This window comes from Chlorocebus sabaeus, chromosome 10 (assembly GCF_047675955.1).
Source record: "Chlorocebus sabaeus isolate Y175 chromosome 10, mChlSab1.0.hap1, whole genome shotgun sequence".
Taxonomy (NCBI): domain Eukaryota; kingdom Metazoa; phylum Chordata; class Mammalia; order Primates; family Cercopithecidae; genus Chlorocebus; species Chlorocebus sabaeus.
In genome coordinates, this window is record NC_132913.1 from 56,451,731 (window position 1) to 56,469,501 (window position 17,771).

Sequence of the window (17,771 nt, forward strand, 5' to 3'; positions counted from 1 at the left end):
ATCCAGCAAGAGGGTGTAACAATTCTAAATAGATATACAGCCAGCACTGGAGCACCCAGATTCATGAAGCAAATATTACTAGATATAAAGAGATAGAGTACAGTATAATAATAGTGGGGGATTTCAACACCCCACTCTCAGCATTAAACAGATCATTTAGACAGAAAGTCAACAAAGAAGCATTAAATGTGAACTGGACTTTAGACCAAATGGATCTAACAGACATTTACAGAACATTCTATTCAATAATTTCAGAATATACAATCTTTTCATCAATACATGGAATATTCTTCAGCATAGACCATATGTTACTCCACAAAACAAGTATCAGCAAATTCTGAAAAATCAAAATTATATCAAGTATCTTCTCAGAGTGCAATGGAGTAAAACTAGAAATCAATACCAAGAGGAATTTTGGAAACTATACAAATACATGGGAATTAAAAAACATGCTCCTGAATGACCATCAGGTAAATAAAGAAATTAAGAAGGAAATAAAAACATTTCTTGAAACACATGAAAATGGAAACACAACATACCAAAATCTGTTGGACACAGAAAAGCAGTGTTAAAAGAGAAGTTTATAGCATTAAATGCCTATATCGAAAAGGTAGAAAAATTACAAACAACCTAACAATGCACCTAAAGGAACTAGAAAAGGAAGAATAAACAAAACCCCAAATGAACAAAGAAAATAAATAATAAAGATCAGAACAGAACTAAATGAAATAGAGGTTTAAAGAAATACAAATCATTAACAAAACGAAAGTTGCTCTTCAAAAAATATAAACAAAATTAATAAACCACTGGCAAGACTAACCAAGAAAAGACCCAAATACACAAAATCAGAAAGAAAAAGAAGACATTACAACTGATACCATAGAAATACAAAAGATCATCAGAAATTATTATGAACAACTATATGCTGACAAATTGGAAAATCTAGGAAATAGATAAATTCCTGGAAACATACTATGGTAGTCACCAAGATTGAATCAAGAAGAAACAGAAAACCTGAGCAGACCAATAAAAAGTAGCAAGATTGAATCCATAATAAAAAGTCTCCCAACAAAGAAGAGTCCAGGACTGGATAGATTCACAGCTGAATTCTACCGAAGGTACAAAGAAGAACTAATACCAATCCCTCTGAAATGATTCCAAAAATGAGGGAACTCTCCCTAATTCATTCGATAAGGCCAGCATTACCCTGATCCCCAAAGCAGACAAGGACATAATAAAAAAAGAAAACCACGGACCAATACCCCTGATGAACACAGATGCAGAAATCCTCAACAAAACACTAGCAAACTGAATCCAATACCACATTAAAAAGATAATACACCAAGATCGAGTGGAATTTACACCAGGGATGCAAGGATGGTTCAACACTTGAAAATCGATAAACATGATACATCACTTTAACATAATGAAGAACAAAACCATATGATCATCTCAATAGATGTAAAAAAAAAAAAAGTTGGATAAAATTCAACATCCCTTCAGAATGAAAACTCTCAACAAACTAGGAATACCTCAAAATAATAAAAAACATATATCATAAATCCACAGATAACATTGTGCTGAATGGAAAAAAGTTGAAATAATTTTCTCTAAGAACTTGAACAAGATAAGTATGCCCACTTTTAACCAATTCAGCATAGTACTGGAAGTCTTAGCCAGAGCAATCAGGCAAGAGAAAGAAATAAAAGGCATCCAAATTGTAAAAGAGGAAGTCAAATTGTCCTTCTTTGCTGATATGTGATCTTGTATCCAGAAGAATCTAAAGACTCCACCAAAAACCTCCTAGGTTTGATAAGTGAATTTAGTCAAGTAGCGGGATACAAAATTAACATACAAAAATCAGTAGCATTTCTATATACCAATAATGATCTAGCTGAGGAAAAAAAAAAAAAATCAAGACAGCAATAGCTACAAAAAAAAAAAAAAAAGTACCTAGGAATAAATTTAACCAAGGAGGTGAAAGATCTCTACAAGAAAAACTACAAAACACTGATGAAAGAAATTGAAGAGGACACAAACAAATGAAAAAATATTCCATGCTTATGGATTGGAAGAATTAATATTGTTAAAATAACTATATTGTCCAACGCAATCTACAGAATCAGCACAATCCCCATCAAAATACCAACACCATTCTTCACAGAACTAGAAAAAAATCTTCACAAATGGAACCAAATGGAACCAAAAAGAAGAGCTCGAATAGCCAAGACAATCCTGAGCAAAAAGAACAAAGGTGGAGGCATTACACTACCTGACTACAAAGGTATAGTAACCAAAATGGCACATTGGTATAAAAATAGACACCTAGACCAATAGAATGGAATAGAGAACCCAAAAATAAAGCCACATATTTAACAGCCAATTGATCTTTGACAAAGCTAACAAGAACCTACATGGGGGAAAGGACACCCTCTTCAATAAATGGTGCTGGGAAAATTGGTAGCTGCATGCAGAAGAAAAAAAATTGGACCCTTATCTTTCACCATATACAAAAATCAACTGAAAATGGATTAAATGCTTAAAAGTAAGACCCAAAATTATAAAAATACTAGAAAAAAAAAACCTAGGGGAAACTCTCCTGGACTTTCTTATAGACAAAGAATTTATGACTAAGACCTCAAAAGAACAGGCAACAAAACCAAAAATAGACAAACGGGACTATAATAAACTAAAAAGCTTCTGCACAGCAAAGGAAACAATCAACAAAATGAAGAGACCACCTGTTAAATGGAAGAAAATTTTTGCAAACTATTCACTTGACAGGGGACTCATATCCAGAATATATACAACGAACTCAAACAACTCCTCAGAATCCTTGGAAGAAATCTGGGAAAGGTATATTTATTTCAGCGGTGGCTCAGTTCCCTGTGCTGTGATGTGAATATAAACTTCCATCTTCTCAACCTTTTCCCATTTTTATGTACAGGAGTATTTACTGCCCTTCCTATCATCTTCAAATGACAGTAAAGCATGACCAAACTTTTTATCATCTGCTCTTCAGCCTCATTATAGACAAGATATGTGTGAATCCTTTCAAAGGCCCAGACACAATCTTGTTCATCTCCATAATCTCCTCCACTAAAAAAGAAAGATCAGCCATTTATATTTCGAATCATCATTTTCAACCAAGGCTCTTCATTAAATCACCCAAGGAACTTTTTAAAACACACAAATGACTGTTCCATTTTCCCTTTACTTCATAAATGATGATAATCATGGCTTCCATCAATTGAGGGTATATTTTATGCTGGGTGTTGGGTTATACTCTATATACACTTCCACACTGGGGTCTCACCACTGAGCCCCCTATTTTATAGAGGCAGCAGCTGAGATTAATCTCAGAGAGATTAACAGTGGGAAGATGGTCCACAGCCTATGCTTAAAGGAGCTGGCTGGGAAATCGTCCTCTTGAACAAATGACTGTTAGGGGAACACTAGTTATTAGAGAAACAGGAATATGCACTCCCTGCTCTGTCTTAGCCATGGACAGCATTCAAGAACTGGCTATACTGGTGGTTACCTGGGACTCTGATATCTACTCATTTCTGGAGAGTTGTTTCCTATAACTTATCCCAGACTATCATGGACACAAACAAAATGAATGCAGAGGCTTGATTTTCAATCAAATTGCTCTGGATTCAGTTCCGGGAATGAGTGGTACAGAATTGGTATGACTAAGAGCACTCAAAGCCGCAAGCTTTTTACACAGCAAAATACAACTGATTCATGACCGGGGCTTATGAAGCACACAGAAAACATCTGATAAAATACACATTTATTAGAAATTTTTCAGCAGCATTATTTCCAGTTGTTTATCTAATCAAAGTACATTTCCAAGTATTACAATCAGCACTCAAAATATGAGCAAAAAATATTTTGAGAACTCTGGAATAAAATAATCAGTAGAATATGTTTCATTCATCCATCCATCCATCCATTCATTCATTGTTCAACAAATGTGCAATATTAGCACACAGACTCAGGAATGCTATTTGCTATGGGAAAGTGTGTATTCCTGCCATGGTTCCTATTGTGCAGACTATACCCACTATTTAAGAGAAGAGCTGGAAGCCGGGCACAGTGGCTCATGCCCATAATCCCAACTACTCAGGAGACTGAGCTGGGAGGATCACTTGAGCCCAGGACTTCAAGATCAGCCTGGGCAACATAGCAAGACTCCATCTCTTAAAAAAAAATTAAAGAAAAGATCTGGACTGTACAGTACATTCTAATATGAAGGTACACATTTCGCCAAAGGGCCTAATAAAAAGCTTAAAAAGAATGGTTTCCCTTTCTATTCAGGTTCAACTTAGGAAATAAATAGTGATTATAATGATATTTTCATAGAAACAAAAACCCAGCTGAGGCTTTGCTTAACCGGTATTTTTTTTCTTTTTCTTTTTTTTTTTTTTTGCACCTTATTTTATGAAGACACAGATTTGGTTTCAGAAATTCAGCTACTGAGCTCCAGCTACTGGGGTAGGTGACCACCTTGAATGAGAAATTGCTCCAAGGTCCATCAAGCAGAAGAGCTCATTTAATTAACCACAAACTCAATGCAGGACACTGGCACTTAATGATACGGGTTTTCCTCATAGACATCACAAATGCAAATGTTGCCTTGGCAGCTAGTGAGAGAACACACATGAAACGAGAGTCCTGATTAGACAATCCCAACACACAGAAAGGCCAAACTGAATTGCTTTGTCTACCTTCTGTATTATCTGAGGAGTCTACAGTTGAGTCCAGATGTCTATACAACACATAGGGGCCCCTATCAACATACCCATTAATCAAATTGACATGTAATATTGAACATTAATTAAGTGCTAATGTGTAAAAGTGGACCCAAGAGCAGGGCCTGGACTCCTTTCCTAGATAATGTGATAGGAAATACGAGCAGTGCCTCTTCTTTAGACACAGCTAAAGGTCCCAAGTCAATTCCTTTTCTCGTTGGATCATTTACTATAATGATCACCACCCAAATCAGCAGACACCTTTATTAGCAAATTCGGTAACAGGATAATTTTTCCAAAATTTACAAATATACAATATATTTATAGTATTACCTTCAGACAACTTCAGTGCAAAGATATACATATAGTACATTGTGATAATTATTTGTAAAAATATGAGACGGCATAAGTAAAAAAAGACACACAGGATATTTCCAACTATAGGCAAACAGGGAAAAATATATTTTTTCATAAAGTACTGAATGTTAACTTTTTTCATCTGTTTGTAAAAAATATATGTGCAAAAGTGTGTTTCTAATTATTCCCTAAATAGCTGGTATAGCTATACTTCAGAGTCTTCTTTAACAAGATTTGCAGTGTCTTTAAAAGTGTCTTCTGTTGCGGAATAGGTTGGAGTTGGGTCTCTTCTCAAAGGAGGCTTAGGCTTAGCAGGGAGCGAAGGTGATGGAGGTGGGGTCGCAGCAACAGTTTCCTTTTGTTCGTTCTCCATCTAAGAACACAACGTAACAGGAATCAGCCATTTCTTACCCCAAGGTCAACATACACGGTTTTTCATAAAGAAGACTATTTGTGGCCACTCTGCTCAGAATAATCTAAGTGTGTGTCCAATTTAACCAATCACATAATTTCTAAGAAAAAATGTCTGTGCTAAGAAAAATTGTTAAAAATTACCTGTGCATAGATTGGATTTTCAAAGTTGGTAGTTTGTTTAGCTTTTCGTTTGAAGAGATTCCATTTTGTCACCTAAATGAAAAGGGGAAAACAAAAACCTCTCAGTAATGGTATGATTTTGTGGGTTTCTTTTCCTCCCGTCTCAATTTTAAAATTTCTTCTTACTGAAGGGTAAAGCAATTTGGGACCTGGAACCATGATTCAGTCCATGTGGTAAATTGTTCAATTCCTCCTGTGGTCCCTGAACAGTAACTGAAACTCTCCGGGCTCTTTTCATCCAATGGTTTTAAATACTTCTTTGATTTTAAATTTATATATTATAGAATTTGTGCCATAGTATCTACAAGCAGATCACCTGGTTACCTCAGTACAGAGAGAACACATAAAACAGACACACACAAGATGCATCTGGAGAAAAAGAGATTTCTGCGGCTGTCTGAAAATTGGGTGGGGATGGCGAAGCCCAACTATAACTCTTATTCCCTAAAGTAACATTCTTTGGTCAACTCAAGAGTATCCCTTCTCCCTTCACCATTCCCTCCTGTATCATGATAATAATAATAACAAAAACATCTAACATTTATTGAGTGCTTACTCTAAGCATTTTACAAGTTTCTGATTTTCTTTTAACAAACCCCAGAGGTAGGTACACTTATTATCCTATATTTGCTGACTCACGGCAAGATTATACAACTGAATTGCAGGTAGAAGGGCAGGTAATGATTACTTAGCGGACCCAGGGGCCCATAAACTGGAGAACCCAAAGAGAATCACGCTGGACCATGGTGCGTGGCCCACGCCTTACTGAAAAGTTGCCTGTCGTGCTGACTGCCAGACAAGGCAACAGACAGCCTACTCTCAACAGGAGCCGAGGCAGCCCGCAGGTTTTATGGGGTGTCTCACTCTGTGAAAGCAGGGGACCAGCCTGTGGAGGAGTGGGGAACACAGGGCTACAGAAGTAGAAGAGGTCTTCACTTTAACCCACATTCAAGTGAGTTCCTGCTTTGTACATAGTGTCCCCAAGGGGAACATGAAGACATTCAGGTCAGAGCCCTGCCTCTGGGCCCTTACAGTTAAGTGGGGCGGGCCAAAATCTCTTAGATGTCATTGCTTCAAAATGAAATGGCTAACTTGGAGTTAAGCAATTACTAACAGGAGAAAAGGAATAGTGACTTTTTTTTCTGTCTCCTTGGGGGATCCTATGCATATCAATGTAACTTTTGGAAAATGATAGAACTGAATTTTTTTTTTTTTTTAAATTTTTTGAGATGAAGTCTTGCTCTGTCGCCCAGGCTGGAGTGCAGTGGCGCAGTCTCGGCTCACGGCAACCTTCGCCTCCCAGGTTCAAGCAATTCTCCTGACTCAGCCTCCTGAGTAGCTGGGACTACAGGCATGTGCCACCACACCCAGCTAATTTTTGCATTTTTAGTAGATACGGGGTTTCACTGTGTTGGCCAGGCTGGTCTTGAACTCCTGATGCTGTGATCCACCCTCCTCGGCCTCCCAAAGTGCTGGGATTACAGGCATAAGCCACCGTGCCCAGCCCGTGTTTTTAATTGTTAGTCTTTTAACATATTTATGGATGAAAGACACATTTGTGAGACTCTGGCATGTTCAAATCAACCTAGGTGATCTCACCCAAGCACCTCTACTGCTTTTAAGTCATGCTGGCTATTATCTCAGCGCCCACGACACAAGAAATACAGTAAGATCCCTGGACGTATCATGGAAGACGCATTTTAGAGGGTCTCAGCCTCACTAATGTAAAAAAGTAAGAGGAGGAACCAAGGTATTACGAAGGGAAAGAGAAAGAAAGGACTACAATTGGTGAAGATCTGCTCTCCTTTGAAAGATCCTGTCAGTATACATTTTGTTTCTGATAACAGACATGCAGGTCAGAGGTAACAGACATGCAGGCAGAGGTTTCAGCCTCCCCACCACAGTCACCTTCCTGCACCAGCTGGGGAAAATCTCTGTTTAGTGAAGAAGATCACTAGACCAGAGATGGACTGAGAAAAAATGTTGAAAATACAAAATAAATCTGGCACTAGCTTGAGGTTGACTCAGGCTTGGAGGACCAAATATATGACATTCAAGTATCCATGTGTCTGTGGAAAATTAATCTTCAAAATCCATTTTTAATACAGCTTAAAGAAAAAATGTTTAGTCCCTTGAAAAATATGAGACTGAAAATTCCTTTCTAGACAATATTTATGTATGTCTGTGAGTGTGTGAGTGTGTGTGTGTGACATGAGAAGAAGAAATAAGGGAACTTGAGAAGGCATACAGAAACCTTATAGAGACTCTTCTCAGCATCAATTTAGTTCAAATTTTATTTTGATTTAAATGAGCAGAACAGAAACCAATGTTTAAGGTGATAGTGAGACTGCCAAGTTATCCAGATATCAATGTTTATAGATTATGAAATTTGAGAAATAAAGATTGTATAAAATGGTAAAATTTCCAACTACTCTTAGACTTTCATTTCTTTACATTACTTCACAAAATTGGTCATAGAATCTTAGAATAGAGACATTCCAGATCCTAGTGGTTCTCAACTAAGAGTGAGTGCACATGTGTTGGGGGACGGAAGGTGATTTATGGGGTCACAATGAATTAGGGAAGACACTACTGGAATTTAGTGGACAGGAACCAGAAATACTGAAATTCCCTGAGTGCATAGGACAGTTTTGTAGCACAAAGAACTGTTCCATTCAATATGCCAATAGTGCCCCCAGTAAGAAATATTATTGAGGACCCTAGCCCCAGAGGTAAAACTGTTTGTCCAGATTCAAACAGCAATATCAGGATAGCTGCATATGCATTCATTAAAACTAATGATACACATTAATACAGAGTTTAATATCAAATATATTTATTGAATTTTTTCCTGCAGAACAAATAGTGTACCAATTGCAAAGGACCTGCAGGCATGTTTAAGAAGCTCCATCTACTGGCATTTTTTTCTTTCAGTCTCCAGTATTAAACACCATGCCTGACACATCGAGAGCAATAACTTTAGTTAAATGATTGGTTGGCCAATAATTAACAGATGGATGATGAATGGGCAGAGTTATGTAAATTCATGCCATCTAGTGGTAAAGATCTGTAATAGCAGGAGCAGGAAGAACAGCTTTAAGGAATAAAGATGCATGCTGTAGAGAAATCACAACACACAGAGAAGAATCTTTCATCTGTATCTTTGACACAGTGAAATCTTTATTCATACTGAGTCTATTTCTCAACTTAAATGTCCCTGGTCTGAAGGTACTGGATCCAGAAGTCTACTTGTTCTTCTTTGTGACATGTTCTCCCATGTTACAAGGAACATTATTCCCAACTCAATGTTAGAATGTAGCTTTATTTGGTGGAAAGTTTTTCAATCTATGACTTTTTAAAAAATTATGTTTATTAACTGTCAACACATCTTGGGATCTTTGATCATGTCAGAGTCTCCCTTGTTTGCTTAAGGTTAATAAAAACCCGGCCATCCCAAAGTTTTTCCAAATCCCACATTATTTCAGGAGTCAGCAACTTACCTGAGTTCCATCAGCAGCTGGGGAAGTTGGGCTTGTCTCTGGAACTATCTCAGAAGGGTTTATGGGACTTCCATAATTCTTATTATCCACATTTCCAGATACAGTGACCTATGGACATATTAAAGGCCTTTACCCAGTTTTGAAAGAATTCAGTAGTAAATAAATTTGCTGTAAAGTTTGTACGAACTCTGGCTCTTTTTGCTATCTTGTTCTCCCACAGACATCATCAGGCATCATTTTTATTGCATGACCCAGAGGCCAGGACTAAACATCACTCCCACCGCCCCAAAATCAAGAGCAGCAACCACTAAGTTACCTCATACCTTAATCCTGGGAGGCAAATACAGCCCTCACTGGTCCCACTCTCACTTACTACTTGCAATTTCTACTGTATTCTCTATGCCTTCTTACTCCCACTGTTGACCAGATTTTTGGATAAAGATACTCTAGTTATATACTGGAAGCCAAATCCTAGAAGAACAGCAAGAATAATTCCCCAACCTCACTGATGAACTGAGAATCCTATCTTTGGATCTTAATAATTTCTTTGAATATTCATAAATCCTATCTTTGGAAATTAAGATTTCATAGTACTACTAAAAAGCGGCTGAATTTTTGAAAAGATGAGAATAATAGAATTAATAATCTTCTATGCATTTTTCTATAACATTCATACAATTCCAAGGTTCCCTTTTAAGACCAAATTACCATGAATATATAATAAACTACAAGGCAGACAATTCACTCCTTTTCCTATATTTTCACATTCATTACTTGTTTATTCTCAAACTTGGATATGCACTTGTATACATGGCCTCGTTTTATTTTAAGTGAAGATGTCAAATGAAATGTCATATCTCTTTTATCATGTGATTAAAGTTTTCATGTCTGTTTATCAAAGGATCAGGGAAAATGCTTTCAAGAGTTAAACATTTCCGATCTTAAAATCACAAAATATTTGTAAAATAAACATTTCTAGCTTCTGTATTAAAATGTGCCATATCTCGAGTCCAAAAGGAGCGTAGGTGTTAACAATGACAGTTATTCATTGTCACTAAGGCCAATGTTGTGACAAAGGAGACACACGTTCGCAGTTGACAAGCACTAGAAGTGGTGCTGCGGCTATTGATGCAGACCTTATGAAAAGTTATTCCCTTCACCTATATTCCTATTTCATCTCCCAGCTCTTCTTAAAGATGACTGAGTGACAAGGTTGCAACAAGGAAGTTTAGATATCTGCCCATCAACTCTAGAGACCTTTGTACTTTTCAGGAAAGTATCACAATAGCAAACATAAGAGGTCCCTCTCCCTTTAATCCACCTCAAACCACACGCTTGGGATGGCAGCAAGAACCAGAAAGTAGGCCCAGTCCCCAGATTCCTGTATAATGACCTGACAATTCTCTACTCATTCATTTCACAAGTATTTGTAGAGAAGCTGTGGTGCTTCAGGCACTGTGTTTACCAGGACCCTGAAAGGACTCAGACCTCTCTTGCTCTGACACCACTCAGAATGAAAGGTTCTTGGTCAGCAGCCCCGGCATGGTTGCCAAACCTCCACCACTTGCAACAGAACAGGATTCTGATTGTTTTCAGGTCTTATGTCCTTGGGTTGGTCCTGTTCCTACAGATAGGGCAGCTGCAGCACGGACCACTCACTATGCTTCCTTCCATTTGGAGGGAAGGTCAGGAAAATCCTAAGAAGACGTAACTCAATAATTAACATCCAGCGACAGCGGTAACTGAAAGAAAAGACTGTATGGTTTCTCACCTGGGTTGGCTGAACCACTTTGACAGCACTGTCTCTGACTGAGTACATTGGGTTTTCAAATATTATGGGCTGCTTCCCCATTTCCATGACAAAGTCTTCACTCTGATGGCACAGAGAGAGAAACAGAGATTACACCATACTAATCTGGTTCACACACAAAGCAAGGTGCCTTCCTCACACCTGGAGGTATGCTAGGTGCTATGCCAGAGTTACCCAAAAGAGAACTTGCAAAAAAAAAAAAAAAGGGGCAGCAAAACACAAGGCCGCCATATGGCAAATTGTTATGCAAAGTAACATAACATGCACCCATTTACCAACTCAAGGAAACAGAAACATTTTTCTTATATCCAAATTCTGTTAAATAACTCACTTGGGAATTGGGTCTGGGCAACAGAGAAAAGGATAATGGTGGAAGAAGAAAAGAAGAATAAGGAGAGAGGGGAGGGAAAAAGAATGGATAGTAGTATATTTTCAGAGAAGGAAAAAAATGAAAGATTTGAAGGAGACACAAAATTCTGAAAGTGGTTTCCCAATACTGATCACAGAAAGCCCCCTCAGCGCCAAGACTGTGGGAGCCCCTCACAGAGGATTTCGTTTGGTCCTCCCAGGAGGTATTATTGTACCTATTTTACCAACAGGGACAGTGCAGGTCAGAGATATCAAGCTCCATGCCTGTTTTCACATACTTAGTGGGTAGCAGAGCCAGGGTCTGGGTCAACACCAACTCTAAAATCACTGTTTATTTCATCACTGTACATTGGCAGAAAAATAAATGACACTAGGAAAAATATAGTTCCCTACTCCTTTTATACACATAAAATGTGTATAATATAAATAAAAACAAAATATCATGTCTTCCCCACACACCACCCTCAAAAAAACCAGAAAGCTCTTCAATATTCAAGTTAAACTTAAGACTGTTCAAGATTCCAATTCAACAGCGTGGCTTAGAGCAGGGGTAAATTCCAATTTTATTACCAATGTTTTTAGACACCTTTCAGCAACAAGCCTAATGTCTCCTAACTTGGTTTGTGTAGTGCAGGCTTTATTCTGAGAGGCCTACTGCTGTACTTCAGTCTTCTCTAGGTGAATTTTATTCTTTATAAAAAGTATTTATTCTATAAATGACAACCTTCAAATAATCATTTTGAAACCATACTCACCATTGCCATTGACCTGTCAATAGCAGTCTCAGGTCCAAAACCAGACACTCCAATATCCATGTTAAGATCTGCCCCTGATCTGAAGGTCACCCCATTCCCATTTTCAGAGGGCTTGACAAGACTGCTTAAGCTGGAAAGAAGCAACCAAAATAGTGTCTTGTTATTTAAAACAACAACAGCAGCAGCAACAAAAACAACAAATACAACCTTTCGTAATATTACCCTTTCCTCCACATTGCTAAATCTTCCTTAAATGTAATGCTCAATTCCCACTCTGAATTTACAGTCAAATATGGTAGTAAGTTCCCTTAGCTACCTGGAAACGTTAAAGCACATTCCTGAACCATGAGATCTAAAAGAAAAAGAGTCCAGCACATAGAAGGATAAAGCCTGGGCCATCACACAGCTGCCTTTTCACTTCTCTCTGACCTGAACACCTACCAGTAGGCACAACCATTTGGACTACAAAACACAGTTTGTCACTCAGGCTTTAGAGAAGCATTTAACTAAAGTTGTGATTTGAAGTGACTGCTTTACATCCTCACTACTTTTTGTTTCTGTGGAATAGGTGAACTGCGTATTGTGCTTTTTTAACTTAGAAAGAAAACGAAGTCCTTCCCATGGCTTCCTGTGAATTACTTAGGTTTCAAACATCAATGTTCCCCATAATGAAACTGACCTTGGCAGCTTGGGCAGAGCAGGCAAAAGGGAGCCGGTTCTCCTATAGTGGAAGAATCCGGCAATTGCCAGAGCTCCAATTATGACGATCAAGAGGATTGTCAACAGCACAGCTACTGCGGCTATAGAAGAAGAGAGCAGAGAGCACATCAACACACGGGAGCCCGCGATCCTGGCAGAAACTGGGGGCTAGAAGCACTCCTTCAAAGACTGAGTTAAGTAGAAAAGCTGTGACAGTATTCAGTGTAGGAGCTATGAGTAATTTCCAGGTTGCTCACATTGTTAAAACTTACTTGTTCCTGGAGAGATGCCTTTTGAAAACGCCATTTCACAATATTTTCCGGTGTAGCCACTAGGACACCTGAAAGGAAAAACAAAATCATTCACTAGCTGTTACATTCTTAGGCTTCTATTGCATTTTTCTGAGCACATCCTGAAGTAGAGAGAGCTTTGACTGCATAAATTACGTGTTGAACAGACAATGTATCTGCATGACTTTTGTTTATTCTGCCAAGAGAAGACAAGCAGAAAGAACAGTGCTCTGATTTTAGAAATTCACTTTTAATGGAGTAGCTGTGGCACTGATGGGGTGAGTCTGGTCACGAAAACCTGTTGGTGTCTAATCTATGCAATGCTTCCTTAGAGAGTACAAATGGAAACCATGGTTATGTTTTTTTCTTTTATATGCTTTCATTAAATGCTTTTTAAAGACATCTATTTGTCTTGCTCCATATTAAGAGTTTTCTCAACACAGTCATCTTCTTTCCGAATATTCATCCCAGTCTTTCTGCTCATTATGAGTGCCTTGTACTAAAGCAGCCCTGCAGACAGCTCTTCTCCCACAGCCCTGTTGTAATTAACAATACCAGGTGAGTAGGAAAATGCTGCTGCCATTTCTCTAACTCCTTGCTCCTCAAAGTGTGGTCCAAGACCCTGTGGCCTCACCCAAAGCTTGTTAGAAATGCAGAATCTGTGTGCATGAGAACGGAGATCTTGAACCAGATCTCCATGGGATTCCTATGCACATTCTAGCTAAAGAAGCACTGCCTCAGTAGTCTGTGGACTCCCTCGAGGGAAGGCAAGCTGGTTAAAATGTAAGAATTAGTGAACTGGTGAGGTTCTTGTATTTGTTTTCCTGGCTACTTTAAGGTCTCAAATTTCCCCAGAAGAGGCAAGGCCTATAGCTGGGACCTCAACATTCAGACTTACTTGCATTTGGGGAGGTCAGTCTCATCAAAATAGCAATTTCCTCCGTGCATGCACCTGCATGGGGGGGGCAGGTTGATAGGCAGTTCGATGGCTGCAGGAAGGGAAAGCCATGCAAGTGTTAGTCAGCTGTACTCAGCAGAGTGCCCACACCATGCAATCCGGCCCGGGTTAGGGTTGGGAGGAAGGGTGGGCCAGCCAGCCAATTAGTCTCCCTGTCAAAGCTTACCTTCCCCCTAAGTCCAGTGAATTTCCTTAAGGTCTTGGAGAGTAACATACATTTAGTGGAAAGAAAGGGGGCAGTTTATAGATTTTTTCCCAAAAAACAATGGAGAGGTACTAGACTCTGGAGCACATATATTAATAGTTACAAGAACCTAGTGGTAAAATAATCTCTTAAAATGTTCACATTCTCATTTGAAGTTTTCAGAATTCTCCATGAACCCAGTTAAAACCAAGAGTTTAATGTAGGCCCACCTGGAAACTTCAACTAAAGGCACCAAAGCATCAGTAATTGATCAGTCAACAGGCAGTCACATAGCTACACATAAAGAGATATTTGATAGGCAGCTAGCTAGAGAGCTCCTGAGTTTTCAAGTCCTCCCAAACTGCCCTTACTCCAGGTCCCTGCTCCCAGCTAGGCCCATACATACTCCCAGGATATGCCTGACGGGGTATTAGTGCTTCAGTGTCTTATATGTTGAAGGTGCTTAATAAGTATAGGTCACATGTGTATATTATTTAAAGAGTCTGGATACCCTCCTGGCTCAGTCCTTCAATCTGAGTCTCTACTTAGTGTTCACTGTATCAGACAGGTCTTCCCTGAACGCTATCTAAAGGAGAATCCCCACCCAATCCATCCTCATCCCTCTTCCTCTGCCTTCCTTTTCTCCATAGTACCACCTGACCTACTGTATATTTCTTGACTTCTCTATTTATTGTCCTCTTAGAATGTACACTCAATACACACAGGGGGTTTGTCTGTTTTGTTCACTTCTGTTACCTCTAGCACTTAGAACAGTGCCTGAAACATAGCTGGCACTCAAGAAATCTCACTGGACTAATTGCTTAATTATTATACCAAATGAAGCCCTATATGGAATGATTGCCATCATTCGTGTGCTTACTTCGGTTAAAATTCTTTAAAACAAGAATCTTGATAAAATCCGCTTGGCAAAAAGTTTAAATGGGAAAAGTAGTAGATGAGCTGACAACCAGGACCACACTGCTCCTACGATGTGAAATTGCATTAAGTGGCAAAACAATCTATCCACAGCATAGAACAAATCTCATAAGCCTGAAATTGTCATTTTGTTCCAAATATTGCTCGAAATATTGGATTCCTACCAATATTTCCCCAGTAGCGTTGGGATGAATGCAAGAGTAGGGGAAGAGGGGAGACAAGAAGCAGGTTTTTTCTCCCTGGATTCATTCCCTAAACCCGCCAACTTTTCAGCCTATTTGGAATGAGTCAAACGGTGGTTCCTGGTCTAACTGCCTGCTCCCCCTGGTGGTAGAAGGTGGTTAAGCGTTTTCCTTTCCCCATCAGCTAAAACTGGGGGAAGGCCCCAAGGATGTAAGCCATAAAATGGGCCACTAGTGAATAGCAGGATGACTTTTTCACAGGTTTTTCCAGCACCAGATGCTAGTTAGGGACACTAGTTGTTCCCGCCTGGCTTATTAACTCCTTAAAAGAGTCATTGAAAAAAGTCTTGCCAAGAATAGATCACCCACAGCATTTGGGACGAGAATTAAACCACAGCTTCCTCATGCTGGTCTTCATCTCCTTATAACATAAAGCACTTTTCAAAAGGTAGCCCTTTTTCAGTTGTCAAAACTGAACATGGTTCTCTACCCTGAGGAGCTCCAGTTAAGGTTGAGTGGATTCTGGGGCAACGGGAATCCAGCTTGAGGTAGAGGTCTTAGAAAAAGTCACTCTTCAAAATGTTTTTACAAAACAACACAGCAATAGATTTAGGGGCACTGGATCTATATTTCTACAGATCTTAGCAAATAACTCTCAGCAGTCACTGGAACATGGTTCTGTTTGCCCCCTAAGTCCCACTCAGCTCTGTTCATACCTCCCACATCCCTTATCCCTCCTTCCAGCCATCCCCACTCTGCTGCAAGGATCCAGCATACAGAGATTCTTCAGACTCCTGAGGGCAGCAGAGGAGTGCTCCCAGGCCCCTGTGGCTGCTCGGGCAGTGCTCCTACCTGCATCACACTCAGTGGTACTCCCCTCTATAAAGCTGGAGCCTTGGGGACAGGCACAGCTGTATCCTCCAGGTCTCAGAAGGCAGAGGTGGCTGCAGATCTGTTTGCAAAGGTTGGGCACTGGAAAGCAGGTGAGAACAGCAGTTAGGTCCTGACAGAATGAATAACCTGACTACAGACATACCCAGTAACTGGAGGTGGCTCTGCCAGGTGACAGCAGAGCCTAGGCAGCATCCCAACACCTCTAGTCCACGTGTCAGCTGGCTACTCACCCTCATTTACACTATCATCTCTGCCACCGCACTGCAGTGGGATAGTCCCTCTCTGGGCTCTCCGGCCAATTTCTGTACCACTCACATTTTCTATTGGCATCACTTATCTTCTCTGCTGCCCTGAGAGGTTTGGAAGGTGGGTATCTGGTTCACTGCCTAACCTGAAAATCTACTCAGTGCTAAACAAGTTGAGATGGTTGCAAAGACTAGTGAGATCCACGTATTATATCAAGATTTGTCACCACCCAAATCTGGATAGATCATAACGGATGGTCTATCCAAAGTATACTGGATGTGATTTCCACCCCAACCCTCCAAGGAGACATTTCTTCTGGGTTTCAGTTACCTTAATTGCAAGAAAAGGGAATTTAGAGCAATGATTCCTCAGAATCACCTGGGAGCTATTCAAAACTATTGATGCCAGGCCGGGCGTGGTGGTTCCCACGCCTGTAATCCCACTGCTTTGGGACGCTGAGGTGGGCGGATCATGAGATCAGGAGATCAAGACCATCCTGGCTAACATGGTGAAACTCCGTCTCTAATAAAAATACAAAATAATTAGCCGGGTGCGGTGGCAGGCGCCTGTAGTCCCAGCTGCTCGGGAGGCTGAGGCAGGAGAATGGCGTGAACCCGGGAGGTGGAGCTTGCAGTGAGCCAAGATCGCCACTGCACTCCAGCCTGGGCCATGGAGTGAGACTCCGTCTCAAAAAAAAAAAAAAAAAAAAAAAAAGAGAGAAAAGAAAAATTACTGATGCCCATTCACAGAGATTCAAATTTAAATCGGTCTGGGATAAAGCTCAAGTATTACCATTAAAAGCTCCCCAGGTAAGTCTAGAATCTTATTATTTCTACTTTAGCATATATTATGATTTATCCAAGGGTTGCACTGGAGTGGATAATCTTTACATTCCTTCTCAGACTAGCATTCTGTGATCCTGATTGTCCATCATTCAAGATGTAACCATAGACAAAGCATAGCTATAAATTAATAAGACATTTTCCAAAAGCCTCCATCAATATCTGTCTCATTACCATTTTGTCAGCCCTCCAGAGTGGAGCTTTTCAAATTTGAATGTGCTACCAGTCACCTGGGGTATCTTGCTAAAATGCAGATTCTGATTCAGAAGGTCTGGGGTGGGCCTGAGAGACTGCATTTCTAGCCAGCTCCCATAGGATCCCAAGGCTCCTGGCCCATGACCCACACTCTGAGTAGCAAGGGACTAGAGTAGCGGTTCTCAAAATGTGGTCACTGAACC

At 39.8% G+C, this 17,771-nt stretch overlaps 1 protein-coding gene across 1 annotated transcript in view; it reads right to left on the bottom strand.

Annotated features, from left to right (window-relative positions):
• Positions 1-3,368: 3,368 nt before the first annotated feature.
• Positions 3,369-17,771, bottom strand: part of LRP2 (LDL receptor related protein 2) — a 220,105-nt gene continuing 205,702 nt past the window's right edge. Inside the window, exons 71-79 of the mRNA XM_073019794.1 lie at positions 16,244-16,363; positions 14,030-14,120; positions 13,114-13,181; positions 12,822-12,942; positions 12,143-12,272; positions 10,980-11,081; positions 9,209-9,316; positions 5,670-5,741; positions 3,369-5,487 (exon numbers count right to left, since the gene is read on the bottom strand). Coding sequence (XP_072875895.1) covers positions 5,320-5,487; positions 5,670-5,741; positions 9,209-9,316; positions 10,980-11,081; positions 12,143-12,272; positions 12,822-12,942; positions 13,114-13,181; positions 14,030-14,120; positions 16,244-16,363 — 980 coding nt within the window. The 3' untranslated portion in view covers positions 3,369-5,319. The remainder of the gene's footprint in view (positions 5,488-5,669; positions 5,742-9,208; positions 9,317-10,979; positions 11,082-12,142; positions 12,273-12,821; positions 12,943-13,113; positions 13,182-14,029; positions 14,121-16,243; positions 16,364-17,771) is intronic.